Raw genomic sequence first — 20,586 nt, 5'->3', positions numbered from 1 at the left:
TTTTTCACTCTCCTACATCACCTATGCATGAAAATATTCGTAGGCTGACGAATTCACTATGAACCATCCTCGAGTATATTTCGATCTTTCGATCTGTCCATATGTCTGTCGATCTGAAACACATGGACGTGTCACTGACATCATTCCGTACGTTTGTTATAGCTACAAAATACACTTTTCAAGTGGTTCACGTACATGGTTAGGGTTAGATTTTGTTTATGCATTTTTCATTTCATTGTGCTAGTATTGAAATGTGTTCGTATTTACATACCCTTTGCTTTCATTATCGATGCTACCTAATGTATCGGTGCACTATGTTCTGACATGATGTGCTGAATAAAAGAATTGTCCAATATTCGATCATCTTTTTTTTCAACCCTCATGGACATATTTATGTCTCAATTACATCGATAAGTCGAATTTTTTACTTGGTCCCCGGCAGTTCGACTCATCTGTAAAGGCTATGCATAAAGTAATCGTAAATATTAAATGAAAAAGGCTATTACTTCTTATGTATGATTTCGAAAGTCCTATAGCATAAAAATTAGATCTTCAAACCACTATTAATGATATTTTATGTCTGACGAATTTTGTAAAGGCTCTGGTGGCATTTTGCAAATCCCCTTTCTGTTCCAGATACCGGAAGCGACTGGTACATCAGAACAAAACCAAACGAATATATCGACTGATCACCAACAAGTTAATAGCACCCACAGTGACGACGCTTCTCGTTCAACGTCTTCTGAAGACAAAATGTCGCCATTCTGTCCCGACGGAAAATTTTCACGAGACGGAATCACGTGCAGCCCGTGTGCCATGGGATGCCCTGAATCCATGTATATTTCAACACCATGCTCGCCAGAAATGGACACTCAGTGTGTTTTCTGTCCGTCGTCAAATGTCACAGAGTGGAACCTATATCCAGGCTGTATCGAACTGTATAGTGAAGGTACATATCCATTGATAACAATAAAAATAATGACAATAATCCTCCCGTTACCATGATAATCAGTGGCACATTTGTTTGTCGAGAAGGGGGAGGGGTTCAATGCAGTTCATATACATTGTACACCCGTTTTACTCTAGAGCTTTTATGGTCGTTTAATAAACTTTAAGGACCAAAAACGGGGTACGGCTGCGCACCCCTGGAATATTGTTGATTGCGGCATTAAAACTAAAGCAAGCAAGCAACATTCTCTCTGCTTTTGATTCCTGAGCTTTTCACTACCATACGTATCCCATCGTGCCTCCCACTGTGACGTAACAGAAACTCTGACTACAGAGGCAATAAACGATACAGACTCAAAAAATAAACACATGTGCTTGCTATCAGTACGATCCTATATTTCTCCTTCACAGGTGACAACGCTTCGACAGGCCTGTTAAACAACGAGAACGAAATGCTGACATCATGCGAAACCGACTACTACATTTTTGCTTATTTCACAGTACCTGTTGCAGTGCTAAATGTACTCCTTTTCGGTTGTTTAATGCTGGGGTGGTGCTGCACGTGTACAGACCTTTGTCAGTCATGTAAAACTAACGAGACAATTCCAGCAGTATCGCGTATAATAACTGAGTACATAAACCCCGCCTATGATTCGTTTATAACATTGTTATTCAACCGCGCGAGGGAACGGAATGTGACATACCCAGCTCAACACAGGATCCCCTCAGTGACAGAGGTTATTTCTGGAGTCTGTGAAGAAAGTGATGAGCTTGGAGATAATCCTACAGTTATCCCAACTGTCAGCGATCGTCAGGTGTCGTGTACATGTGATAGGTATGTACAAACCGTCTGTGAATCGAATGTGTCGTCCGTGAGACTATATGGCACAAAACCCCCATCAGCTGCAAACTGGTCGGAAACATACAAGGATGTGTCAGCCTACGCGACCTTGAATAATCGGACACAAGACACTTCCGGTGATATTTACCTAAAGATGTCGCCTTTAAGTACTCCAAAGTCAGGGTCATCACGTCAGAGGACATGGAATATACCTCAGCCCAGTTCACGGTCTCATGTCATTCTTAATGACATTTCACTTTCCAGTAGCAATAACGAAGATCGTACGAAACCCAAGTCTACAACTTCAGAATGTACCAGGAATGAACGAGTCATAAGGAACGAATTTCATGTCAAACTGTCTCGTCACTGTGAAGAGGCCGAAGACTTGACCCGGCAACAGAGGATTTTACCGATGTTACATAAATTCGACACTTGTGATATTTGTTGCTACTACTTATCAGACTCATCTGGGGCTAGTTCAACGCGAAGCAGCATTATAGGTGACCCCAGATTGAATAATAAGAAGGATGGCGACCAGAACTTTATTCGCTGTATCGATGATTTCACCGAGACGACGGTCATTCGATACTGAAGCTACTTACGAGCCTAGAAGGAAGAGGCTATCAGATATTGGTGCAGGAGCAGAATATCCGAATTGGAAACAAGGCACAAGCGGAGTAGAAACAGACCAGCTGATACCGAAGCAATGTTCATCGATCTGAGCAGTAACATATCGGTTGGTCAAAAAGAAATTGGGGACAGTGTTGATGGAGCCGAGTAGGAACAGAAATTTCTGTAGTGACGCTATGTTCATCGAACTGAGTACCAACAGATCATCCAATATCGAAGCAATGTTTGTTGAGTGAGAACAGATGACTCGATATTGAAGCTGTATTCATGGAGACTGGATCTGAAAAGATAATCCTACTTTGAAGCAGTATTTAGGGAACCGAGTGGGAACAGATCACTCAAGTTTGAGGCATTGCTCATCGAGCCGAGTGGGAACAGATCACTCAAGTTTGAGGCATTGCTCATCGAGCCGAGTGGGAACAGATCACTCAAGTTTGAGGCATTGCTCATCGAGCCGAGTGGGAACAGATCACTCAGGTTTGAGGCGTTGCTCATCGAGCCGAGTCGGAACAAATCATCCACTATTGATGCATTGTTCATCGAGCCGACTGGCTGAAGATAAATTGATTCTGAAGCAATCCTTATACATTGTCGAACTACCAGTGCCGTATTTAGTGTATTGTTTGTCTCATGTTGCGTTTTCTAATAAACTGTATTTCAAATACATTTGTTAGTTTCCCAGTTATAAATCTACTTGATATGACAACTGTTTATTATTATTAGTCACACGGTGTTTTGAAAGGGTGTAGGGGACTTTAAGACCCTTGTAATTTCAATGTTTTCTATTGATCTTACAGCCCCGTACACCCTTAAGACCCTTGTAATTTCAATGTTTTCTATTGATCTTACAGCCCCGTACACCCTTTCAAAACACCATGTAACGAATTCATTACTCATAAGGTCTCTCAATTTAGGTTAACTTTGAACACTGTCATTCAACCTGGGCAGAGTAAGACGCAAAACGTTTCGCCATGATATTTCCTGAACGGTCATAAAGGGAGATAAATCGGGATGGCTTGGGAATAATCGAAATTGAGGTTTTGTTAAACAATAGGTGAAATACAGAAATATGTTAAGTTTTGGATGCATTTGTTGACACAAACAAAGCAGAATTTATGACAACAATTTTATTACTCTGTTTATGCTCACAAGTGTACATGTCAACTCTAAACTTTCAAAGCGATCACCGGTTTGGCAGCGACATTCCATCTAAGGTCAAGGTGATTCGTACGACCCGTGTAGTGTGTCATATGACAGATTTGACGGGATGTACGGCAAGTCCGCCTACATGGTCCTGTATGCTTCGGTTACTCACCGATCAGAATTCCAAAATATTATCTTAAGAGTAATGCGCCTCAATATATAAGGAATTTACAAGGGTCCTACAACCCCAAACAACTTTTCAAAACACCGTACGCGTGTAAGTACATCCACCCTTTTCCCCTATCATATACATCGTCCTTACCCCCTACCTGTGTTATGTAAACATATCCCATCATCTGTAATGTATTACCATTGGCTTCTATCATTGTTATCATAACTGTCGGTTTCCAATCAGCGCTTGTTTATACTGGCTTCCAGCTTACTCAACAAAGGTTCTCATTTGCCATTTCTCCTGTCTGGAGTAAATACTCAACATTATAAATTAAGGTCTTTAGTAGAAAATGTATTGTATGTTATGTAATATGTGCATATAAGTGATGCAAGAGGGTTTATAAGCTGATTTACAAAAAAAACAAGCATCGATCAAAGGATTAACCGATAACACACCGATTGATTAATTACTTATATCTTCCACAGCGGATTTGTCAAAAGGCAGTGTGTGTAGATGTGCTAATCTATACTGACTACACCCTGCCGTAAAGTGCGAGTGTAAAAACAACATCCTCCCTTCAAAGAATTAACCACCATTGCGTTGATTGATTGATTGCTCATTATTGGTAATTTAAATTACATAGAATGGCGGACATCATACAGTTAGTTGCCAGGTGTGCTATCTTGTGTGACCAATGAGGGGTTTATCAGGTTTTCACAAGTGTGAAAGACATGAAACGATGTGTTACTTTTTCGCAAATTAGACCGTTGTAAGAAACACGACACAGAGCAGGATTATTTACCAGCTTGGAATATCGTTCCTTTATGTGGATATTGATGGATGCATTCCTGAACAAGGTAGTAGTCTGACATTGGTGATATAAAATTAGTCTGTTTTACATTCATTATTTGCATTTTGTTTTAATTTATTTGTTTTAGCATTCAGCAGAATCTATATGACAGAAAACACACACTAGATCGCGTATGTGTGTGAAATAGGATCCCTATTGGCAGTCTATGCAATGTTTAAATGTTACAGTCATGTTATTTTTCCATCCTACTAGTTTCCCCCCTTTCTACCACTGGCAGATGATTAACCTTCAAAGTGTTTCATTTGGTTTCATAATACATTTGTAATGAAGTAAAATGATTTCACCTTAGTTGATCTGTCTATGATTAAACTATCAATTGCGCATACGGACTGCGCAACAGAGGTCACGAACCAGTCACGAATTCTGGGATATCATCCGGGTACTCATGGGAGAAAAACAATAACAAAAGTTTAAACCAGTCCACGGAAATTGCTCCGCATCAGGGCCCCTTTAATGGTGGAGTTCTAAACGACAATTTTTCGGATTTTAAACCAATGACAATTTTCCTGGACAAAAGCCTCATGCAAAATGTATTCCTGGGGCGTAACTGTACGCTGTTAACACGGTGCGGTACAGGGCCTTCTGCCGTTACTTCTGGGAAAGTACTTCCGGGAAAGTAACGACCGTCTGGCAAATATATGCTTAGGTTTCGACAAAATGATGGGATTTCTAAACATTTTAGAAAAGGTTTTAAAAGTTAATAGTAAGAAAACCGAAAGTACCGAATTTATGTATATATTGTATTACGGTATACAGTACGGAAAACAAAATACCGCGATTCTACTCATACCGGATCGTACCGCTTATCGTTTCACCCTTAGCATATGTGTAGTTGAAACTTCACGTCACGAAAGCCTCTAAAGAAGTATTGTGTGCTTTATGATCGTTTCATCTGCTCCATTCACTGTTGCAAAACTAGGGTCAAAGTGTCACTGTCAGTCCTTCAATAGTTTGTATGTTCCCCACTACTCCAGTCGTGGTTCCACTGTACGATGTGGGTTCAGGCGTATCATTCATGCCTGAGGTTAGTCTTGACAATCACTCCAACTACGTATAATGTTTACACGACTTCTACCCATTTCTAAATCTGAAGCAGTGTGTAGAGTGGATGTCCACTCAGTTAAAACACATGTTGCACAAATAGTGCTGCTCATGGAAAAGTTGCTCACGATAGCCAATAGTCGCATGTGGAACTGAAAATCTACTCTTCAAGTATGGCCATCTTGTTATACAACTCTTCCTCGGGCCTAGGCCGCCGTGAAGACAGTACCCGTCGTGTCGTGTCATACTGATCGGTGTCCGCACCCTCACTCATGCTGTCCATATCCGCCAAATGACTGTACACTCCTTGACTCTCCGATTCCTTGAACAGCCTTGGGTTCCACTTCCACAACACGTCATAATCATTCTCATTGACTTCACCATGTGACGCGGTTTTTGCGCTTCTTTGGTAATCTCTGGTTTCAAATTCGACATCAGCCGTTGAATAACCATTCTTGATGTCGTCAGGTTTCAGGTGCGCCGGGCGGTATATTGCGACCCTTTCTTTCGGTGAAACTCGCTTTGGTTTCTTTTCTCTGGAACTGATACCAAGTACATTTTCGCAACATTAAGATGTAGAATTAAAAGATGTTCGATAAATAAGGAAATAATTATAAATGTCACCTCCATTACACGTTGCATTGATATTTTGGGGGGTTCTGTGAAGATGACATCCATGTCAATAATATATGAAGATGTATCGACCCTTCTTAAAATGGACCTAGACACATGCGTTGAATCGTTGAATCAGGTTGACAGAAACTACGTTAATATGTACGGACTAATAAAAATGTTATGAAAATGTTAACATGGTTACACTTATATACACATCTCATCTGAAGAACGAATAGGATTCCAGTCCATATGGACACTGTAGCTGTGATTGGGGTGCTTTACTAGAACCTGTTTTACTGAGAAAGTGTATTCCCAAATATAACTTTTGTTACATGTATATATGCAGATTTGTGTTGCAGGATACATAGGCCAGGGGTACACAATCAACCCCGCCTTATTCCATCAGATAGGCCCCTGGAGATATACAACCTTAGCTTTTTGTCATAATGATCATGTAGGTCAGATGGGCACAAAAAATAATAAATTAAATTTTCTCACCCCCGGATCAAACAGCAGGCAATGACGATGACAGCAAAGATCACTGCTGCGACGCCACAAGCACCCGCTAAAACGATTTGTACAAATTATTTTAAATGACATCTTGATTTCATCTCCTAATACTAGTCATAAGAGCTCCGTGATTAATTGTGTGACACCTGTGCGTCTTTAAGGGTCCATATGGAAGTAACAATTCTGCCATGCTGCTTGGTGAGTATAGACCCTTCTCAACAACTCAGCACAATTCCATTTCTGTTTGAATGGTTCCGTGTAGACATGCTACCGGTCATGTAACCCAAGTCTGTCAAGTCCGTCAGGACCAGTGTCATCCTAACGAGCAGACGTATAGTTTATCCCGCTATAGAACAATGTCCAATGATTATCAGAGAGTATTTTATTGACCATTTCCATCAATGCAAAGGGCGCTTAGTTGGGATTGTGGTACATATTTTAAGTCATTATGAACTTAAATTACAGCAGATTGAAACTCATTTTGTTCTGGTCACTGTATGTCAAATAGCTACCTTTTTCAGAGTTGAGATCTGTTACAAAATACAACAGAGTCCAAGCTGTGTTGTCACTCATTGTATGTTTCTGTAGAACTACAGAACTACAGAACTACAGAACTACAACATACACTGACATATTCTGCAGGGAAACGTAGGTCATACGTATCAATACCATTGACAACGGTTGCGCTGATACTGTCAACGTTGTAGGGGGACCAGTTTAATCATCTGTGTGCACAATAAAACACATAAAGTCACATAGTTCGTGTCATTGTTTGTTGTTCAACGCCGCACGTAGCAATATTCCAGCGAAATGGCGGCAGTCTGTAAATATTCGAGTCTGGACAAGACAATCTAGTGATCAACAGCATCGTACTGGGATAGAATCACATGTGTCCACCTTGTCAGTGAGCTTGACCACCTGATCCCGTCAGTCGCCATTTACGACAAGCATGGGTTACTGATGTTCTCGCCGGATCTTAACTGGTGGCTCTCATATAGAGTCACACACGGAACTGTCTAACCCCGACCTTCATGGGTGGCAGTCATATAGAGTCACAGAACTGGACGGAACTGTCTAACCCCGATCTTCACAGGTGGCAGAAACATAGAGTCACACACGGAACTGTCTAACCCTCATCTTCAAGGGTGGCAACCATATAGAGTCACAGAACTAGACGAGACTGTCTAACCCGCATCTTCACGGGAGACAGACATATAGAGTCACACACGGAACTGTCTAACCCACACCTTCATGGGTGGCAGTCATATAGAGTCACACACGGAACTGTCTAACCCACATCTTCACGGATGGCAGACACATAGAGTCACACACGGAACTGTAACGTCACAGTAAGTGTCCCTATTTTTCTGAGTTGGAAACCTGATAAGCCAGTATATCATACTTCCTCAATGGCTGGATCTGGTAGAAACATTGCGAGATAAAAATAATATGTATAAAACACAGATGCTACTAATATGAAAATCTCAATATTACCATATAATAACATGAACGCAGCCATTGTAAGTACAGTGGAAGCTTTCCAAACCGGCATATGTACAACCCGGCAAGTTGTCAACACCGGCATACAATCGCAGCCCCATCCATGGCTTGGACACTTACCATCACCTCTACAGTCCGGCACTTGTCATAATCGATTTATTCCTTCAGTCCCAATGAGTGCCGGTTTGGACAGCTTCCACTGTATATACAGTTGTTTCTTTTACAGCTATGCTTTACATAGTATCGACTGGATCACCAGGGTGTGTAATATGTATGACATGCACTCGCGAGCTGAACACAGTTGACTGACATGCATAAACACATAATAACATTCATACGTACCTGCTATCGCTGGACAATCTGAAATGAAACACCATTGTTAGTTGATGGCGATAGGAGACGATTATTCTAACGTTACAGCATAGCGAGGCATCCACTCCGGGCGATATTTAGTGCAATTTTCGTTCTCCCATACCAGACAGAGAACTGAAAAGGTTTATCAGCATGAATTGTAGACGACAAATATTGTTCAATGTAAGTCTCATGGTCATCAACAACACCTTGAATACAACACGAATACGATGTTGGAAAGAAATTAAATAATTTGCTTATTCAGAATCATTTGTAATTGAAGTGGATTAGTATCTGCAGGTACGTAAGACATGGGCTACATCCTCCAGTTGTCAGTGAGCTCGGCTTAACAGTCATCTGTGCACAACTTTCATATATTACGTTTACACGTTCATTGCACCTCTCGATCAAGGGTATAGTTAGGACAAACCTAACACCCCCAAAATGAATGTGACATTCCAAACACCAATGTTAGGGCTCGCATGGCGGAATTGGAGCGCCTTGGTTTACCTCCAGGCGTGATGTTGCCCATCACTGATTGGTTGGTTGTCGCACTCAGCAATACCCAAGCTCTAGGATGGCGGTCTGTTAATAATGGCTTCAGAGACCAGATAATCCAGTGATCATCGGGATGAGCATCGATCTACGAAAAAGACAAACAACATAATCAAGTCGAATCCGGTTTTTATACCCACTGAACCATGGACGTCTGGCACACAGGAACCAAATATGTAGACCAAACTGCGGCTTCGGTGGAAACCATAATGGTTTCCTGCGTACTGCTGACTGTTACAAGGATGGTCATGGAAACCAATGTAGTTGCATACGTGTGTATGTGGATTAGTTACACAACCATTAAGGAGGAGGTGGTAAAATGCAGTGGCAATACAATTAAAATGCAATCTAAAATACATGAGTTGTGATACTAGGAATACAGTAGTACTGACATAGCAGCAACAGTGTTCACTTTTCCTAAATAGGCCTTGACTCTACATGAAGTCTTTTCATAAGATCTTTACTGAGTCGGATGGAAAACATTAAAGTTGTTGATGTAAATGTGACTACCCACAGTATGAAAACTGCACAGGCCATCCTTTCAAAGCAGGCGAGGCACGGAGATACACAAGTTTATCGCTAGGTGCAGATTGAACACCGAAATCACTGCATACACATCATTTCGACCACAAAATTGAATCCCTAACATGTCAGTCTACCGGTATACACATCAAGTATTTCATCTATGAGATGGCGGAACATGAAAATTCTAGCCATTCCTGATGCTGTCATACTCTAAGCAACAGACTTACCCATGCTAATCCTGGACAAGGATGTATGTGGGAAGCATCTCTCTTAGATGCTCAATACAGCAGAACCTAATGATATGTGGTTTGATGAGAAAATGCATAAACTATGTGGCCGTTTGTGATGTCAAATATTACCGGGTCAGTTTCTTTGATTCTTTATGAAGTGTTACTCACGACCTAACCTGCGACATTGCAAACACTGAATGTTCGCGGTTGTACCGATTCCGGACCACACGGAAGTATTTCCACCAACCGGAATATTTGTTGTCATTGCTGATACAAATGAATGATAACATACACCCGGAAACATTTCCTTGCACCCAGATTATAGCTTGAACATCAACATACCTGCTGTTCACTTTCAGCCCATCACAGCCACGGCCTCACTGTGCGTCTGAGAAAGTGCGTCTGCGTATATGTGAAATTGTGTGTGTGCGTGTGTGCGTCTGAGAAAGAGGTAGAGAGAGAGTGTTACGTTCAATAATTTGCCTTGACAAAAGGTATAAGAAATCCCCTCACAACCAGTAACATATAACACAGACAAGGAAGGCAACTCTAAACCGCTACCTTAATAAGCGTGTGTGCAATCGTGAGTGACTATTTATTACTAGGATTTACCTGTAGTTTTGGATTTTTTTTACTTGCAGTGCATATAGTTTACCTTGTAAGGAAAATATACCAATGCAACAAAATAACTGCATGTGCACTCTTTGATGTCATGCCATGTTAATGCATAAAAGATAATAACATGATTTGTCAGGGGTTTGGTTACAAAGGTAAGTAGCAATGAATGTTGTTTGTCATAAGCTACACTGTCGACCCCTTTGCTTAGAATGAAAGTAGTTTTTACTGCTGATCGAAAAGGATTTTCCATATTTTATTTTGAAAAGATTACCTCATGTTGGAAGAGTGGGTGAGTATGTGGTACAAATGAAACCCGAATCTTCGGTTTGACGAGCAAACTCTTTAATTATTTAACCCCCTGCCTCTGATGTTGGAAGAACGTAGATTCGAGCACTGACTGGATGTGGACAGAAAAGGCTATACATTAATAATAATTTTGCTTTGACACAGGAATAACTACATAGGCTTTAGTTGCTTGTAGAAGTTGGGGAGAATAAACATTGCATATAATCACAGCTTTTCGGACACTGAACCCAACACAGTAGGTGATGACATGCTCGACATGAACAGAGCGCCGTGTCACACTGATACAACACATGACCTCCAATCGCCTCACACGATATTTATTAGCCAGAATCTTTTTCCGTGTTTTATTGTGATGTTGTTTTATTTTCTGAACTTATTCACGTCACTGCCACAATGTGAGTAGTTCCCATAAGGAAATATTCATAGAGAAAATATTATGGTAACTTTGGATATAAAGAGCAATCCTTCCTGTTGTTACTGAACAATATATTACTGAAGTGGAGGGGAAAGTCAACGGAAACCATGGCAACAGTGTATTTGACCGCAAACACTGGTTCAAGGTTACTTTAAGCCGCATTGACCAATAGTTTAGCTATATCCCATTTGGACGTAAATTACTTGCAAATTAATCACGCAACCAGCAACAATGAGACGGCGTTTCTTAAACGCGCCTCTTGGTGATTCGAAACCATCGCCGCTTCATACAAAACAAGGCAACTGGCGACTTACGGTTAGCGGAGATGACAAGGATGAAGTGAACACAGTGAGTGTGTCTCAACGAGGTACTACAACTAGCGGCGATATGGAGGGCGGAGTCACTAGTCTTTCTTCATAGGGTATCCATGTGAAACGCGCGCATAGTATCTCGGGGTTTGTACTATGAAACCCGCTGGTACACATCCACACATATCTACACACACGCACCTAAGCATGTACGCACGCTGGTCGTGACTTTGACCGATTTCGTGGTGTAATGGATCGAACGTCTGCCCGTTGTCCCATCCATTGCGCCGGCATTCCCACATGGGGCTGTAGGGGTAGTCCAGGTTCGATTTCCCGTATGGACACAATGTGTGTAGTCCATTTCTGGTGTCCCTCGCCGTGGTATCGCTGGAATATTGCTAAAACTGGCGTCACACCATACTCGGTCAAACATTCCAACATACTTACAAGAAGGAGTAAGGAGAAGGAGCTTCTTCTCGGCGCCAAGTCGATATTTTGAGTGGGGCCCCGTGTTAAGCTGCGCCATTTATGGGTTAGTAGTACCACTGTACACACCCACACACGCACACACGCACACAAACATTCACATATACGTAAATGCGCTTTACATAATTCTGTAACACCAGTTTATGCCAAATCTGCATTATCGGTTTTTGAATATATCCTAAATTGATAAACTACGTACATCTGTGTAAGTGGTATGAGTGTCTATTTATTACATACTTAGGTGTGACATGTGTAAGTTTGTTCAAACTGGAGTTTGACTGTAGTGACAGAAATGGGATAACTTTACTGTAGCAAAATTATCGCGTTGCCGTAACCAACCTTGCTCAGTGTTCTGTCCAATGTCTTGTTACAGAACACAGTAACTGTCATTGTAATCGTAATTACGCATTTCACTAAATGCATTTGGTCAGCAATCCACGCCATTGGATAACCAACCTCCAGCGAAGGAACCTGACATCACACGTGTACTATCGTGAGTGACTATCCATCTCTGTGTTTTGCCTGCTAATATATATTTACCTCTGCTCACCTTACTTGTGTTACTTGACTTTCTTTCAATCAATTCACAAAGGTCATTACCAGCATTTACCCATATATGCGATGTGTACATAGTTGTTACTAAATGCAATTTGTCATGTTCCAGTTATCTCCATTGTGGTACTGTAGTGACTGTCATACCCGTGTGCTACCATAATGTGAAAAGTCTGTAACAGGATGATTAACAGTCACAAGTCACCAAGTCTGACTATCTGACCCCTAGCTGGCACCTTCGACAGAGTTGACTTTTATCCTTTATTCTGTATTAGCCTGATTCTGCAGTGGATATAGTTTACCTTGTAAGGGAAATATATCAATGGAATAAATAATGACTGTGCATTTTGTGATGTCTTGCCATTTTAATGTATGAAAATGATGACATGATTTGTGGTTATCACCGTTTAACTGCTGACAGGATACGATCGAAATATATATGTTTTGATAGCAATCATCACCTGAAAAGTGAGATGCAGGCCCCTTATCCTTGCAAGGGTTTGGGCTGCAAATCCGGTCAGGTGCATTGGAGTTTGTGCTTAAATAATTCACATTCAGTGCCATATTTTCAAAAGTTAAACATTTCAAAATTTGTCAAACATAGTTCCTGCGATTTCAATACAGATTTCTAAAACTACAAATATCGTCAGCACATCATGTTTGTATTGTTATCATGAAAATGAAGATGAATTGTGCCATATCATTCTGTCTGCTCTGAGTATAGCTGTAGAGGAAAGAAATACATTCCGCAGTATTATTTCAACAGACCATCTCGCGAAAGTTTTACTGATCTTGTCGAAACTGATGATGCCAACGTGTTATTTAAACTATCACTATTGTTAAACCATATGTTCCGCTTAAGGTAAATCAGGTCAGAAACCAATAGGTTCTTCCAAACACTCTCTGTTTGCTAATATATTTACACTTCACCGACACGGTTGCATTGTAGCGCATTATATATGCACAAAACGATTGTTCACATTCGTACTATGGACAACATAAACCTGTGTGTCTGTCTGTCAGTCAGTCAGGCACGTGGCAAGATGTACTTTTCCTGTAAGCACGATACATTACAAAGCTCTATGTTTTAAAAGAAGTATTGAGGGTTTTGCCAACCGTTTTAACTGAAATCATTTGTCAGTCCGGGGTTATGTTATTAATGGTAGGTACGCCCCTCTCGGTCATCTGAGAACGACTTCGTCGATCAGCATTGACGAGGGAGTGCTCAGAAGTGTAAGCTGTGCATGCTGTTATCATAATGTTTGAATGGGCTGGCCATCTTTACCAATGCGTGTGTGCACTGACAACAGGTGCGTCTTCTGGTGTGGGCCCGATTAATTATGCATCATCTTTGGGCCCAGAGTAATCTTACATTATCGAGTACTAGTATACTATCAAGGGACTCTTGCATGCTTCAACTCTGTTTGGACTACATGGCAGACTACTCAGGTTTCAAAGTGACAGTCAATGGTACACAATTTTAAAGACTGTAATTTTGCATCAGTCAAACTCTGCAATATTGACAAGTTAGGCTCCAATTTACATAGTCTCCTGGGACATTAAACGGAACGTTGGATGGAGGGATACAATTGAAGTTCTTTTAATGCTACACCGACGACTGACACCCCTATACAAAGTTGTATTTTAACGAGCAGTAGTATTGCATCGACCGGATACAGCATTCCCCTCAAATATTCCGACCACAGGGACATCTACATGTAAAGAATACACCGTAAAGTAGGCTGTTGTCTCTTAACAGAATTGATTACACTCTAAGGGATCGTCTTAATTAAATTATCTATGAGTATTTACCTTGCAGGCATTCTCCTCCTTTAGATACAGTAATCAATACTGGACGTCACCGGCAATTGTTGTATATATTTACGCCATTATTTACATACACTGTTCGTGAGATGCGACAGTTCTACATCATTCATTAACGTCACATAACAAATACTTCAAGCAGTGCCGGAAATTCTGTATATCACATTTAGGGTTTCAATAATCTCTCTGTGTGTCTCTCATGCTGTATATTCACTGTTACTATGAAGGTTCAGTTACATAAGTAATCCCTCATTAGCTAGGACTAATTGATTCTATCACGAAGGGAGTATGGTGGGTTTTCAATGTTAATTACCTACTCCACTGTCGCACTACTGGGAGTCTCACAATTGGGAGTTCTCACAAATGGGAGTAGCCCCTCGTTTTACACGGATAACCATTCAACGTAATACTACACAGAAGTGTTAATACAATTCATGTATGACTCTGCAAGTTTCATTGGATAATGTTTTACTTGAAGCAAAAATTTTATACATGCTCAAATATGTAAACAATATATAAACAAAACCTTTAACATGCCAGATCACACCTGGATATCGAAAACACAATGGCGTGGATAACTCACGACCTGATAAATTGGGAAGTCAGATCCGATACGTGATTGGTACCTCTTGGAGGAGGAACGATTGGATCACACTCGTTTCTCAGGTTATTGCTCAGCTCAGTAGCGGTCAGGAAATTATGATGTCTTTCTCCCGTAACCGTGAAAGTCTAATTTAGAATATTGTTTTTGGTAACCCATGCTTGTCATAAGAGGCGGCTAACGGGGTCGGGTGGTCAGGCTCGCTGACGTGTTTGGCACATGTCACAGGTTCCCAAATGCACAGATGCTCATGTTCATCATCTGAGCCCTGAGTCCAGACCCAATTATTTACAGGTCGGCGCCATATAGCTGGAATATTGCTGAATGCGGTGTAAAACTACACCTACCAGACCTTGCCCCACCTACCAGCCCAGACATTGAATCCTACTCAACACTGCCTTGTCGATCCCACCAACAACTTTCCGGAGAATATGTAGACTCCCCAACACTGCAGCCTTCTCCATTACCCAGAGTGTCAGAAGGGATGTGTTCAAGGTGGAGAACCCGGACACTCTCCTGATGTGAGCCAAGAGATCAGGAGGCTCCAAACCAGAGACACCGACAACAAAGGGTGTGTGACCAGAGAGTACTTGGGATGCAAGCGAGTAGTATATACAATGACGGTTTTGGATCACCTGGCCTAGGAGCCTCCAGATTGTCACTTCAGCTCCCACAGCAACGAAGCAAAAACAAACATTGCTGAAATTTGCTGAAAGCAAAACAAGCAAGACTACTATTTGCTTGACGCAAATTGTAGTGAAATCAAGCACACTCCAAGCACATTTCGAGCAAATTGTAGCAAAAACAAGTAAAGTCCAAGAAACTCTATGTAAATTGTAGCAAAGTATAGCAAACTCCAACAAACTCCTGTGATTATGCGGGTATTTTTGGGTTTCCCACATGTCTCTACAGGTGGATGTGGGAAATACAGAGCCTTCACAAAATATGAATTACGTGTAGACATATAGAAGTATGGAAAACATATGGGAGAAAATATAACAAGAAGTTATGGTCGTTGAACTGTTACCGTGACTCGAGATAGATCAATAAGCAGTCGCATGTTGCCGTCCGTCCAGGACTTCTACAACTGCAAGGGGAAGTTTGAGACTTGTACGAAGTAGACCGAAAATATGTTGGTAGATGTATTGTCTAGATTAGATGTCGACAACGGCAACGAGCAGCAGGAGGAGAAAGAAGAAGAGAGGCGGGGGAGATGGTGGTGTCGATGCAAAGATGGGTCTACATTTTGACGTGCCTCTATGGAATGTCGTGCAAAGGAAGCGCCACAGCACACCAGCACACGCATCAGTCGAAAGGTACGAAACGTAGGCGAGAAGATGCTCAAACACGCGGCCAAACCCAGAGACCCCCGCCACATGCTCTAGGGGAACTGCAACTCGACTTCGCAATCATCTTTTCTGTTTGATAAGAGCAAGTGGTAGATTTTTGCCAGGGAAAAGAGTGTGCCAAATACTGTTCTGATAAGTTGAACGAACTAATGGTGTGGTTGTGCTTGAATCGGATTTATTTTCCTGCCCACGTGAGATTGAAAAAAATATGTTTGGTTCAAGACACCTTTTTGTTCGTGGCTGTGGGAGCCGAAGTGGAAGTACTGAGGCTCGTAGGCCAGGTGAAATCTGTTGAATTAGCCTACAATAATATTACGTAAAGGTATGGTAGATGAACAACATTCCGTTGTCATGTACAACAAACTGTAGATCACCCGGTACTGATAGTATCTAACCAAACATGAAACGTTTAAAAATCATGATAGCCAATTCATTGAAAACAAACAATAACAAAAAACAACAAAAAAAAACCCCAACAAAACACAAACACACAAAACACAAACAAACAAACACCACCACTCACCCAAAAAACCAAGCAAACAAAACAAAATACCCAAACAAACGAAAAACAAAACAAACAAGCGAAAAAAGAACCCAAAACAAACAAACAAACAAACAAACAAACAAACAAACAAACAAACAAACAAACACACGCTCTAATGAGGTGAATATTCATAAACCAATGATGATCTTTACATTGATCTTGAAAGCATTCAGTAGATAGCCTGATCCAGGGCATCTGGATCATTGTCATTTGCGGTGTTCATTGAGAAACTTTCGGGAATATCGACAGACCTGCTGGAGGAAAAGAAAATACAGCTACAGAGCACTGGAGCAAAATACAATCCTGATCAAGTCAGCACCTTCAATATTTACCCGAAATTGTGTTATAGCCAAATACCATAAATCAGAATGTGATCATCAAGCCATGTAGATGAAAGCATCTTTTGTGGCAAAGGTATTAAAATAGATATCTTGGTGGGTGGGTAAGTCAGTGAGTTTAGTTTTATGCTGCACTCAGCAATATTACAGCTATATGGCGGTGGTCTGTAAATAATAGAGTGTAAACCAGACAATTCAGGGACCAACAGCATGAGCATTGATCTGTGCAATTGGGAAGTGATGGCATGTGTAAACACCATCAGCAAAACCACCTGATCCCATTAGTCGCCCCTTATGACAGGCATAGTAACCTTTTGCGACGAGAATGGGTTGTAGAAGGCCTATTCTACCCCAGATGCATGCATGTATCATAAGTTGTTCACGAGTAGGGCATGGGTTGATGTACGCTTGATGTTTGTTTTTGTTCCCTAAACCCGAAGAGCCAGAGGGAACATAAACAAACATCGAGGGTACATCAATCCATGGCCCCCGGGGGACCAGCGACCACCGTTTTTATCTTACCGAACATCTTAACCCCTTTGGTGCCACCGGGACATATATGTCCTTCCTCTTCAACACTCACTTTCAAGTCCAATGAAATTTTAAACATATCACGCACACAAATATTCTTAATATACTAGGCACATAAAGAAACTGTGCATACATAAATTTTAAATATAAATTTATCAAACCTGTGTAGACACATAAGGATTTAAACTCAGAGATTAGTGACATGTATCCAAATTGCATGCACGTGCCACGTTCCGTGACGTCAGTGGTGTCGCTCTTGAGACGTGCAACACCTCCTCGATTGAATATTGGCCACGTTTCATTGTGATTGAGACTCCTGACAAGACACTGTTAAAACTGAACCCCTTTGCTGTGCCCAAGGGTATTCAAGGTATTGCTGGGTAGGTGAAAAACATTAGACGCTTGCGTTCGGGGGCCCTGCTAGTTGAATGCGGGAAAAAGCAACAAGCAACGAATCTGATGAACATGAAATCTTTCGTGGGCATTTCGGTCACGTTCTTTGCTCACAAGACCTTGCACATTGTCTGTTGTGTGTGCTCACTGTGGTGAGAAGACACACACAACAGAAGATTGTGACAGTAACGTCAAAAAATGCACCAACTGCTCAGGCGACCATTTTTCATTTTCTAAACAATGTCCTGTTTGGAAAGAGCAAATGGAGATCAATAAAATAAAATTTACTCATAATATATCTTTTTCCGAGGCCAAAAATCTGGTAAAGAGAACTGATCTTCCAGAAAGTTATGCTACAGTAGAAAAACATCATCGGGTTCTAGCTCTAAAGTGAGTGAGTGAGTGAGTTAATAATTTAACGTCACATCGGCACTATTTCAGCCATATCGTGACGAGAACATTCAGCAATAAAAACGACTATTGTGTCCATTATAAAACCTGTCAACGAAGGACAGTAAAACAACTAGGATATCACAATTAGCATTAAAACTAGTGTGGAAAGGTAAAACTGATATCATTATATGGACAATACAGTATAAAAACAGGCTATAGATCGCCAACAACAGAAGGTACATCACCACACTAGGGACCATGGGGACTTACAGTACCTTTGCTACCTGCATGGTCCCTAGTTGGATTTACACCATCCCCTCTGCCGCTGGCGATTGTAAGAAATTGTAGCCAAAATTAAAATAACACAAATACTACACTTAAAAGTCCTGGAAAGTATAAATTTACTTTGAAAATTTTGGGACTTACGTACCCTCTCAGGAGGACAATTATTTTACAATACTTCAACCCCCGTTGAGGGTACAGCCTCTAGTGATCAATGTTCCTAATCTATACTACCAACCATTAAAATACAACTATCTACAGGACATATCAATTATAATTCAACAAGGAAATCGATTTCCCTTAAAAATCCAATAATTAAATGAGTATTGACTGTGTTAAAAAGATCCGAAAGTGTTTTTACATTGAAATATTTGTCCCTTATGATGGAGAATTCAACACAGTCAAGCAGGATATGCTTGACCGTGGTTCTCTCATCACAAGGGATGCAAAATGGAGGATCTTCACCTTTCAACAGGTATGCATGGGTATACCTTGTATGACCAATACGACATCGTCGTAGTATGACCTCTTCAAATCTGGACTGACAACCCAAGTGGGTATAACCAATGTAAGGTTTTATTTCATGCAATTTATTGATACCCACCTGGGTGTCCCACTTCTTCTGCATCAGATCACGGATATAAGATCTAATTGCAATTTTATAATCACTGTATGGAATAAGAAGTGGAGTCACAGATTTGTTGAGTGCTGCCTTAGCAGCAATGTCAGCCAGTGTATTCCCTGAAATTCCTACATGGCTAGGTAACCAACAAAGGACGATGTCGCATCGGCCAGTAGCAAGATCATTATACAATTCAATAATGTCAATTAAAAGTGGATGTTTACATGATAAATTTTTAATCGCCTGAAGACAAGAAAGAGAGTCTGAATAGATTATATATTGTTTACGTTTAGGGTGTCTTTGAATATATCTAAGAGCTGTTAATTTTGTAATGTATTGTAAAGATAGTTTGATACGACGTAAGTTGAGAGAAGGCTCATCAGCTTCGACGTATAGACTGTCGATAGGAGATGTTCTAAAAGAACCAAGACAAAGTCTTAGGCCTTGGTGGTGAACAGGATCAAGTAGTTTTAGGTTGCTTTGACAAGCGCCACCATATACGATGGAGCCGTAATCAAGTTTAGATCGGATCAGTGATCTATATAAGTGAAGAAGGGTAGATTGATCCCCTCCCCATTTTGAATTTGAAACAACCTTTAATAAATCGAGTGCCTTCAGGCATTTGGCTTTAAGGGATTTAATATGTGGCAAAAAGGTCAAATGTGAGTCGAAAATAAGTCCCAAGAACTTGGCCTCCTTGACGACTTTGATGGGGGTACCACTGAGAAATAACTCTGGTTCTTTATGGGGTTTGTATTTACGACAGAAGTGTATACAATTGGTTTTTGATTTAGAAAATTTAAAACCGTTTTCAAGACACCATTTATCAATTTTGTTTAAACACAGCTGCAGTTGCCGTTCAATAGTATGCATATTCTTACCGCGGCAAGAAATATTAAAATCATCCACAAATAAATATCCATCGATTAAATCGTTTAAAACTTTAGATAAACTGTTGATCTTGACGCTAAAAAGAGTGACAGACAAAATACTGCCTTGTGGAACACCCTGATCCTGATTGTAATGATCAGACAGGGTAGAATCCACACGGACTTGAAATTGCCTGTTATTTAAAAATTTAGCAATGAATTC

The 20,586-nt window shown here is 40.8% G+C and overlaps 1 protein-coding gene and 1 long non-coding RNA gene across 2 annotated transcripts; one reads left to right on the top strand and one right to left on the bottom strand.

Moving 5' to 3' along the window:
- Positions 1–642: 642 nt before the first annotated feature.
- LOC137273046 (uncharacterized) lies at positions 643–3,083 on the top strand. Its single transcript, XM_067805486.1, has 2 exons — positions 643–949; positions 1,360–3,083. Exons 1-2 carry the CDS (start codon positions 754–756, stop codon positions 2,379–2,381), a joined length of 1,218 nt encoding a protein of 405 aa, XP_067661587.1. The 5' UTR covers positions 643–753; the 3' UTR covers positions 2,382–3,083.
- A 3,732-nt stretch (positions 3,084–6,815) lies between these two features.
- Positions 6,816–10,008, bottom strand: LOC137273049 (uncharacterized). The gene is made up of 3 exons (XR_010956120.1): positions 9,930–10,008; positions 8,614–8,631; positions 6,816–6,826 (listed from the first exon to the last, which is right to left on the bottom strand). It is a non-coding gene; the product is annotated as an uncharacterized lncRNA (long non-coding RNA).
- Between the last annotated feature and the right edge of the window lie 10,578 nt (positions 10,009–20,586).

Source organism: Haliotis asinina, chromosome 2 (genome assembly GCF_037392515.1).
Source record: "Haliotis asinina isolate JCU_RB_2024 chromosome 2, JCU_Hal_asi_v2, whole genome shotgun sequence".
Taxonomy (NCBI): domain Eukaryota; kingdom Metazoa; phylum Mollusca; class Gastropoda; order Lepetellida; family Haliotidae; genus Haliotis; species Haliotis asinina.
The sequence above is the reverse complement of the archived record's forward strand: the minus strand, read 5'-3'. Positions and strand labels throughout refer to the sequence as shown.

Excerpts from the sequence above, each read along its gene's own strand:
- LOC137273046 (XM_067805486.1), top strand. The coding sequence starts at position 754 with ATGTCGCCATTCTGTCCCGACGGAAAATTTTCACGAGACGGAATCACG. Across the intron at positions 950-1,359 it reads TATCGAACTGTATAGTGAAG|GTGACAACGCTTCGACAGGC; the intron begins GTACATATCCAT and ends TCTCCTTCACAG.